At 49.2% G+C, this 9,294-nt stretch overlaps 1 protein-coding gene across 1 annotated transcript; it reads left to right on the top strand.

The window, feature by feature from the left end:
- Positions 1–869: 869 nt before the first annotated feature.
- Positions 870–7,802, top strand: NET1 (neuroepithelial cell transforming 1; the record flags this gene model as incomplete). The annotated part of the gene is made up of 9 exons (XM_009080373.1): positions 870–1,021; positions 2,589–2,756; positions 3,915–3,977; positions 4,433–4,529; positions 4,652–4,728; positions 5,240–5,497; positions 5,859–6,029; positions 6,824–7,010; positions 7,324–7,802. Coding segments are annotated over 9 exons (1,565 nt in total), but the record flags the coding sequence as incomplete, so codon positions are not given.
- Positions 7,803–9,294: the final 1,492 nt, after the last annotated feature.

The raw sequence follows: 9,294 nt of genomic DNA, 5'->3' as shown, positions 1-9,294 counted from the left end.
TGTTAGGGAGCCCCAGGACACCCCTCCAGCCTTTCTCCTTGCCTTCCCTCCCAGCCCAGCTCTTCCTACCTTCCCCCTGTGCACACCTTTCCTGCCCAGCCCTCAGCACACAATATTTTGGCTGTAAAAACCTAGACTAGCCAGCAGAAACCCAGCCCTGCTCTGAGCTGAAGGAGCAGGAGGTTTCCACAGGGTGTTTCCTCTTTCTTGGCAGCCTTTTGCTTCAGGACAGACTTGAAACCAACCCTGTGCTCCCAGCAGGGATTAGTGGTGTGGAAAAGCAGAAGCTTTATCTTTCAAATCTAAACAATGTGGAAGAAAAATGATGATGATGATGTCTTGCAGGGGGTTGGGGAGAGCAAGAGGAGGAGGAAACTTTGTAAACTGGAGGTTTTAAACTTTATCCCCTTCATGTGTGTGTGTGTCCCTCCAGGAATGTTCAGCATGTGGTCGTTTGCTGTTGGTTAGAATTGCTGCTCAGCCTGTCCTGGGCTCCTACTGCTGCTTTTCTCTCCAAAAGAAAATGAAAAAACACATTCTTTCTCCAGAGGAAAAACATGCTAAAATGGAGAAGCAAATCACAGCTCCATGCTTAGATGACAGTCACTTCAATCTATTTCTGTTCAAAGCATAACACTCCCTGTTGGAGCCTTGTTTTGAGTCCCGACTGATGTTCTGTTCTCTCACCTCTTCCACTGGGCAAAATCTCCACTGTTAAATTGCAGCCTTAAAGTTCAGACAAATATTTATAGCCTCTGTTTTCCCTCTAAGATGAATTGCTACTTCAAAACACTCTCTTTGCTGCGTTTCCCACTCTTTAAGTGGCTTCTTGCTTTTTCAACCTGCCTGGGCAGCTTGAGAAATTGAAGTGGGAGTTCCAGCCAGTACAATTTGTTCTCTGCTTGATTTGCAGGAGCCAAGCAACAAGCGAGTTCGGCCCTTAGCACGGGTCACCTCTCTGGCCAACCTGATCTCCCCCGTCCGGAATGGGGCCGTGCGCCGCTTTGGACAGACAATCCAGGTAAAACTGAGCCTCCCAGCCCTAAAATCTGGAGATTTGGGGGATTACTGGCTGTGAGGGGTGGTGTCACCATCCCTGGAGAGGTTGAACGAGAGACTGGAGTGGGCGAGTTGACACGGTGATGTCAAGTCATGGGTTGGACTTGATGATCTCAGAGGGCTTTTCCAACCTGGTTGGTTCTGTGGTGACTGTGCTAGCGCGAGGAGCCATGTGAGGCCATGTGCAGAGGTGGGGAAAATGACAGGACTACCTTTTAGGAAGGAAACCTTCAGGTTGGGTGGGGAAGTAATTAAGAACAGCACTGAGAAGAAAGACTTGAGTGTGATGGTTGTTGACAAACTCCCCATGAGCTCAGTGTGAGCTCAGCCCAGAGACCAACCCAGGCCTGGGCTGCATCCCAAGGAGTGTGGCAGCAGGCCAAGGAGGGGATTCTCCCCCTCTGCTCTGCTCTGGTGAGACCCACCTGGAGTGCTGCACAGCTCTGGTGCCCAGGGAGGCTGTGGCTGCCCCAACCCTGGCAGTGTTTCATTCCAGGTTGGCTGAAGCCTTGAGCAACCGTCTCTGGTGGGAGGTGTCCCTGCCCAGGGCAGGGGGTTGAGGCTGGATCATCTCTAAGCTCCATTCCAACCCCTAAAATTTTATGAGTCTAGAAAATCCCTTATTTCCTTGTGGAAGAGACACAGGCCCTTTGCTGGCTGTGCCTGGCAGTGTAACCATGCGCCGCTTTGAAGCTGCACAAACACCACTCCAGTGTGGGAGGGAATGAAACAAAACCAGAATCCCTTGGAATTTTTTCTTTGCCTTAATTTTAGATGCTTTTATCTGGTGACTCAATTAACAGAGACATTGAAATATTCCAAACCCCTAGAAGTTAGATTCTTCCCAGTTTGAAAAGGCTTCTCTTGAAAATCTAACCCACTCCTGCAAGGCCAGAAAGTTTGGTTGAGCCTTGGGGGTGAAAAAGAGTTGTGCCTCAGGGAGTTCAGAGGTGACTTAGATCAACAGGTTCTTGATGGTGTCAGCAGCAAGCAAAAATAAACTGATTCAGATAGCAGGAGGAGCTGATAAACTGGAGGCACATGTGTGGGAGCATGTGCCTCCGTGAGAACTGACCTTGCTGTGCAGGGATGTTGGGGGAGTTGCCTCAAGAATGTTCTGCCCTACACCTGCAGATAACAGCTCTTCGTGTCTGGGGGGTTGGTAATGTTACAAATCACCAGAGCAAAGTTCAAGTTCCTGATTGTAGGTGGAATTATGAGCCTCGTTTATTTACTTCCTGATAGCTTGGAAATCAACCCAATCTTTCCCTTCCCATCCTGCTGCCAAGGGTTTCTGCAGGATCAGTGCAGGGAGAGGGGCATGGAAAAGCTTGCCAGGCTCTGGAGTTTCTCAGCAGCTTGATTAAAGGGTTCCTTTTTCTGAGGAAAAGTGTCTGGGTGTGTTTTCCTGTACTGTACAACACAGGAGGAGGATGAAGGATTGGGAGGGGGATGGATGGATAATGCTCTGATACTTCTGACACAGGAACTCTTCACGTTTTACTGATGTCTCTCTTCAATCTCTGCAGTCGTTTGCCCTTCGCAGTGACAGCAAATCTCCTGGCTGTGCCCAGAAGTCATGTAGCAGATCTGCTGCTCCTACTCCCCCTAAAAGAAGAAACAGTGTCCTTTGGTCTGAGATGTTAGATGTCAGCATGAAAGAGTCCCTGAGCACCAAAGAAATCAAGCGGCAGGAGGTGAGTTCCCAGGAACAGTGGGATCAGGAGAGGCAGCCAAGGCCTTGGCTTCTTCCCTTGCCTTGGCAGGGAAAGGAGTCATACAGTCATAGAATCATAGACTTTTTAGGGGTTGGAATGGAGCTTAGAGATCCTCCAGCCCCAACCCCTGCCCTGGGCAGGGACACCTCCCACCAGAGCAGGTTGCTCAAGGCTTCAGCCAACCTGGAATGAAACACTGCCAGGGTTGGGGCAGCCACAGCCTCCCTGGGCAACCTGGGCCAGTGTCTCACCACCCTCACGGCAAAAATGTCTGCCTAAAATCTCATCTCAGTTTCCCTCTTTCAATTTGTACCCATTGCCCCTTGTCGTGTCCCTGCAGCTCCTACCCAAGAGTCCCTCTGCAGCTTCCCTGGAGCCCCTTCAGCTCCTGGCAGGTTGCTCTGAGATCTCCACACAACCTTCTCCAGTCACCAGCATCGGGGGCAGGCCACTGCATCTTCCTGTGCACCTTCATTCCCACACTGCTAGATTTATGACTGGCTTACTCATGGGAAAAGATAGACTTGTGTCTCTCGAGTCACCACAGAGTTTGTCTCCCCAGTTTGACCCTTCAGAGGTGCCAAACTCCTTCCAGGGTTGTGCTCAGCATCTCTGAAACTCAAGCCCAGCCACACTGGTTGCTTTGCAGCAAGCAGCCTCCAAGTCAGGCTCCTCTTAGAGCCAGCTGCCTCCTAAAGCTCTTGACACTTGGTTGCCAGCCAAATAGCAAGGCCTTGGCTTGCCTTTTTTCCTGTAGTTCTTAGACAAATCTTCTGGAGACAACACAGAAGCTGTCTAAAACCTCCTGGGATCTGACCTCTGTGGCTTTCTGGGCTTTGTTTTCTCCATGCTTTGCCTGTGGAAAAGCAGTGATTTAAAAGGGGCTAATATTTAATTTGGCTTGTGCAGGAGCATCGGGGCTTTCACAAACTTGTAAGGAAAAGCTGCTTGCTCAGGGCTGGGAAAGCAGCACATTTACTCAGCGTTGTCATGCCCAGGTGGCATAGAAAGATTGGGGTGGCCAAACCCCTATTCAGGCAGCAGAGACAGGATGTACATTATGTGAGCTGAAAGGCTCTTGGGAGACAAAGGCTGGGACTAAAAATCACTCTTGGTTGCTTTATCCCCTTCCCACAGGCCATATATGAAATGTCCAGGGGAGAACAGGACCTGATTGAAGACCTGAAGCTTGCCAGGAAGGTGAGTGTGGTGTATCCTGCAGTCACAGCACAGATAACAACGAGGTTACATTACACCTGCAAACATTACAGAGGACCTTTGTCAGGCCCAAAATCCATAGGTGGGGAGCTGTCCCGGAAAGCTGCTGTGAGCACTGCTTTGATTGCAGCAAACCCAGCCAGAAAAGGATTGTGCCTCACAGTCCTGCACTGGGAAATCATTTCCCAGATGGAAATAGATCAGGTAGGAAAGGCCTTTTCATTTGAAGTGCCTGAGGTGAATCTTTGAGCATCAGAGTCACCGTTTTCTGTTGGCTTCACTTTACTTCCTGCACATGGTTTATCCCCTCAGACTTAAATGGGCAGTTTGGGGCTTGGGAGGTTTGAATAGATATATTATATATGTATTTTTTCTGTGTATCCAACACTTACATCTGTCTCTTTAAACATATACTTACCTGTATGACTCTCTGCCAGGCCTACCACGACCCCATGCTGAAACTCTCCATCATGTCTGAGGAAGAACTCACCCACATATTTGGGGACTTGGATTCCTACATTCCTCTGCATGAAGGTAAGAGCAACTGGGTGCTCTGCACATGATGTGCTGACTCGGAGTTAACCTCTGAGCTTTTTTTTCTTAGAGCAGCTTGCAGGGGCATTGTCACAGTGTCTATTTTGGTGTTCCCATTCCAGACTTACTGGCAAGTTTAGGAGAAGCAACCAAACCAGATGGAACAGTGGAGCAGATTGGGCCCATTCTTGTTAAGTGGGTGAGTACAAAACTTGGAGGCTGTGGCCTAAAACTGAGCTTAGGGAGTGTTTAAAGCTAAAAGACTTTAAAAGCTGTGGGATTTTATGGCCTTGAGCACAAGATTGAAAGGGAAATCCTGGCTGTGCCAGAAATAATGGGACTGAAATGGGTCTGGATTTCACCCTGGAGACTTCCCCTTGTGTGACTGCAAATATCAGCTGAGAAATACCTGTGTCTCCTGGGCTGGTTGTCACCAGTGTGATAGCAATAGTGTTATCAGTCTTCATCTCAGCCATCAGGGCTTCAAAGGCTCTGCCTGCAGGATGTTCTCACAAGGATGTTCTCCCCACGAGGGTGTCCTCCTCACAGGGATGTCCTCCTCACAAAACACCAACAAGATACTCCCTTAGCGTTTTTTTCTTGGTCAGACTGTCCCAGTAAGGGATGTAGAACTCCATGAATTTGACATGTCAATGCAGTTTTCTTTTCCTACATGGAATTTGACTGGATATCCCTCTGTTCTCCTGCAGTTACCACGACTCCATGCCTACAAAGGGTACTGCAGCAATCAGCTGGCAGCCAAAGCTCTCTTGGATCAGAAGAAGCAGGACAAGAGGGTGCAGGACTTCCTGCAGCGCTGCCTGGAGTCTCCTTTCAGCCGCAAGTTGGACCTTTGGAGCTTCTTGGACATCCCTCGAAGCCGCCTGGTCAAGTACCCACTGCTCCTGAAGGAGATCCTGAGGCACACACCCAAAGACCATCCTGATATCCAGATCCTGGAGGAAGCTGTAAGTAACAGTAGTTTCATGATGGTTGTTGAACACAGAATCAGGAGTTGGAATGGAGCTTAGAGATCATCCAGTGCCAACCCCCTGCCCTGGGCAGGGACACCTCCCACCAGAGCAGGTTGCTCAAGGCTTTAGCCAACCTGGCCTTGAACAGCTTAGTTCTGAGCCAAGTGTGTTGGTTTGGAGCTCCAGAAAGCTTTAACCCTCAGCAATTTCATAGGGTGATTTTCTTGGTGGACTCACAAATCCATGAGTCACCATCTGGGAAAGGAAATAAGGGATCAGTCCATATGGAGTCCTGCAGCAGCACTGACAGGGCAGGAAACAGAAGTCACTATTAATCATTTGTTTGGGTTTCTAGATATCTATAATCCAAGGAGTCCTCTCTGACATCAACCTGAAGAAGGGCGAGTCCGAGTGCCAGTACTACATTGACAAGCTGGAATACCTGGATGAGAAGCAGAAGGATCCAAGGATTGAAGGCAGCAAAGCTTTACTGTGCCATGGGGAGCTGAAGAATAAAAACGGACATGTAAGTCCCTCACGTTCTTAGTAATTCCCAAACTTCCCTCAGAGGTGGTTAAAACTTAACAGCAGGATCTGGAGCCTTAAATCCTTAGGGATAGTTCGGGCTGAGTTTAAAGTGGAGAAGGGAGAGCCCCTGATGGGGCTGTAAGGTAAAGTTTCATGCTGAAAGCTTCACAATTGGCCTTTGGAAGCAGGAAAATCATTAGCAAATAATGCCCCTGGAAAGAGCCACTCCATGCAAAGGGATTTCCTGCTGCTGTTTGCTTTCAGGTGCTCTGCCATTCCCATTAGGAGCGCTGGGCCCACGGCTCTTCCAAACAAAAGGTTCCTGCAAAAGCCTCTTTGGCTTTGAGCTGAGCTGCCAGAAGTTTATCTCCCACTGCAGCAGTGCTGAGAGACCTCTCTGTACTCCAGGGTTTGCTGCTAACATCAAATCTCTTTCTGTTTGCTTGATTTTATTGTTGATTGGGTTCTTTTTGTTTGTTTAATTTGGCCGTTCCACTTCACACGTGAGGTAGTTTGTGTAATCATCCTATCCCAGCATCTAATCGCTCTGCCCTGGGATGAAATCACCTTATCCTTGGCATCTGCAAATCATAACTGCCTTTGAGGGTCAATAAAAGAATAAAGCAGGTGATGTAATCCTGCTCTTTGCCAATACTTGTTACTCCAAGGGCCAAGAGAAGGTTATCACGGTTGAAACTTGAGATAACATGGCCTTGAATCCCAAAGGATGGATGACCTCATGGATACAGAGTACAAGGCTTTGCTCATATCCAAATGTCTTTGTCTTTCCAGAAACTCTACGTCTTCCTCTTCCAAGACATCCTGGTGCTGACGCGGCCGGTGACCCGCAACGAGCGCCAGGCCTTCCAGGTCTACAGGCAGCCCATCCCTGTCCAGGAGCTGCTCCTAGAAGACCTTCAGGATGGAGATGTGAAGATGGGAGGATCCTTCCGAGGAGCTTTTGGGAATTCTGATAAAGGTATGGAACAAACCAGTTCATCCATGGTGGCCTATCTGTTTCGGTGTGTCCATGCTGGATTTGGGGGTTTGGTGGGATTTCAAACACTTTTCTCTGGAGCAGTTCATAAAATCATGGAATCATCAAGGTTGAAGGAGACCTCTAAGATCATCAAGTCCAACCATTAACCTGTCACTGCATCAGTGACTGTCCCCAGCTGGATTTAGCTCCATTGACCACAACTGTCTGGTTCATCCAGCCAGTTCCTTATCTACCAATAGAATCTCTAAATCTTGAGCTTCAAACTGATGTGCTTTTCCCTGTTTCTCTCCAGCTAAAAACATCTTCCGAGTTCGCTTCCAAGATCCCAGCCCAGGTCAATCCCACACTCTCCAGGCCAACGACATCTTCCACAAGCAACAATGGGTCAACTGCATCCGAGGTGCCATCGCGCCCTTCCAGCGCCACGCGGCCCCCACGGAGCTCAAGGAGCTGCCAGAGCTCAGTGAGGAGTCTGAGGAGAACAACCCTTCCATGTCCAACATCCAAGCCCAGAAGCGCCAGTCAGGAATATCCCAGATGGAGCTGGACGAGAGCACAGCCGAGTGTGGCTCCATCCTGGACTTGGAGGAAGCCAAAGGTGTGAAAACACAGAGAACCTCATCCTGGCACAGAAAATCCAGGGAGAAGCAGCTCAGCGGGAAGAGGAAAGAAACCCTTGTGTAAAGGCAAGAGGAGCCCAGTAAGATCCTGGGGGAGAACTGTTTATTTATAAATAAGGCCTTGGACATTGTTGGAATGGGACACAGCCTGGGCTAGGTGTTATGGCAGCTACTGGGATTCACTCACTGTTGAACTGGGGTCTGGTCTTACTCACCAGTGAGCCCTCCTTGAGGGGTTTCAGAAACCCTTGTGCAGATCTGAAGAGCAGATTTGCTGAAGGATTTTCACAGGAGGTTGGAAAAGAATCAAGTGGAATTTGGGGCTGGGCAGCACTGGGGGTCTCCATCAGCACAGCAAGAGTCCTTCAAAGTGGACTTGGAAGGACTTGAAAGGACTTGAAAGTCCTTTAAGAGTCCTTGAAGTTCAGATTTGAAGTGGACTCGGCACCTGAAGTCACATTTGAGCCTGTAGTTATGGTGTTCCAGGCAAATATTTATGGTATAAAAAATGGAAAAATCAAACCCACCAGACCCCAAGTTCAACAGGTCTCAATTCCCTACTGGAATCTTTCATCTTCTGTGTCCTTTGTACATTCCTCATTTTCACTCTTGTAACCTGCCGACTATTTAATTTTTTTATTAGTTGTTTTGTTGCAAGTTTTGGAGGTGGGTTTTTTTGTTGGTTTTCTTTTGGGGTTGTTTGTTTGTTTTTTTACTTTTGTATTTTTGTTGTCCAGACTTGGCATTTCCTTTCAAGTACTTGATCCATGTGCTCCGAGGGGAAACTGGGAAGAGCCCCAGCAGAGGCTCCACTGAAAGAGAACTGAGTTACTAGGGGGTGTAGGAAGGTTGTAGGCACGTTGTAAAGGGTGTGGGGAGGGGAGAGGAGCAGTGAGTAGAGGGGTGTAGCAGGGAGTGAAGGTAGTTTGTGTTCCTGTTGCCTTTTGGAGATGAAATGCTTTCCCAGAGGGAAGCAGGACTGGAGGCAGCCAAGGGGTTATTGCATGTGGTAGAAAGGTAGAGCAGAGGAAGACTTTGAGGTGTAAGAAGAGGAAGGAGAGTGGTTGTAAATACTCATAACGGCAGCACTGCCGACTGCTAGCGCTCCGAAGATTCCAGGGGGAGCTCCAGCTTGGGAATGGCAGGGCAAAGCGGTGGAGACAGCGTAGGGACAGCTCTGTGCATGGCCAGCAGGGCCTCGTGTCCTTCAGCAGTCACCCTAGGATCCTTGTTACCCGAAATCCAGGCATGGGGAGCACATCCCACAGTCCCTGCTGCCTGGAATTCTGGATGGAGGAGCCACAGCTCCATGTCAGGGGTTGTTCCTGCCAATCACATGTTTGGCCAGTGGTGTTGGGAATGGGAAGAGGATGTACATAGACACAAGTGTGTGGTTCTCTGTAAATGTGTTGTACAGTTGCCAGTGCCAAGTACCATTAAATTCCTGACAGCCTCTCAGTGCCTCCTCCGAGTCCCTGCCTGGGAGGGACGTGTCCATGCAGTGGGATAAGTGGGGATGATGGACCTCCTGCAGCTCCAGGGGGAACTTGGGACCTCCGTGTCCTCCTGTGGTTCCAGTGCCCAGGCAGGACATGAGCTGGCAGCTTCCAGCTCCACGTGCAGCTGTGTCACTCAGCACTTGC

Source organism: Acanthisitta chloris, unplaced genomic scaffold, assembly GCF_000695815.1.
Source record: "Acanthisitta chloris isolate BGI_N310 unplaced genomic scaffold, ASM69581v1 scaffold22268, whole genome shotgun sequence".
Taxonomy (NCBI): Eukaryota; Metazoa; Chordata; class Aves; order Passeriformes; family Acanthisittidae; genus Acanthisitta; species Acanthisitta chloris.
Note: the sequence above shows the minus strand (reverse complement) of the source record. Positions and strands in the feature narration are given on the sequence as shown.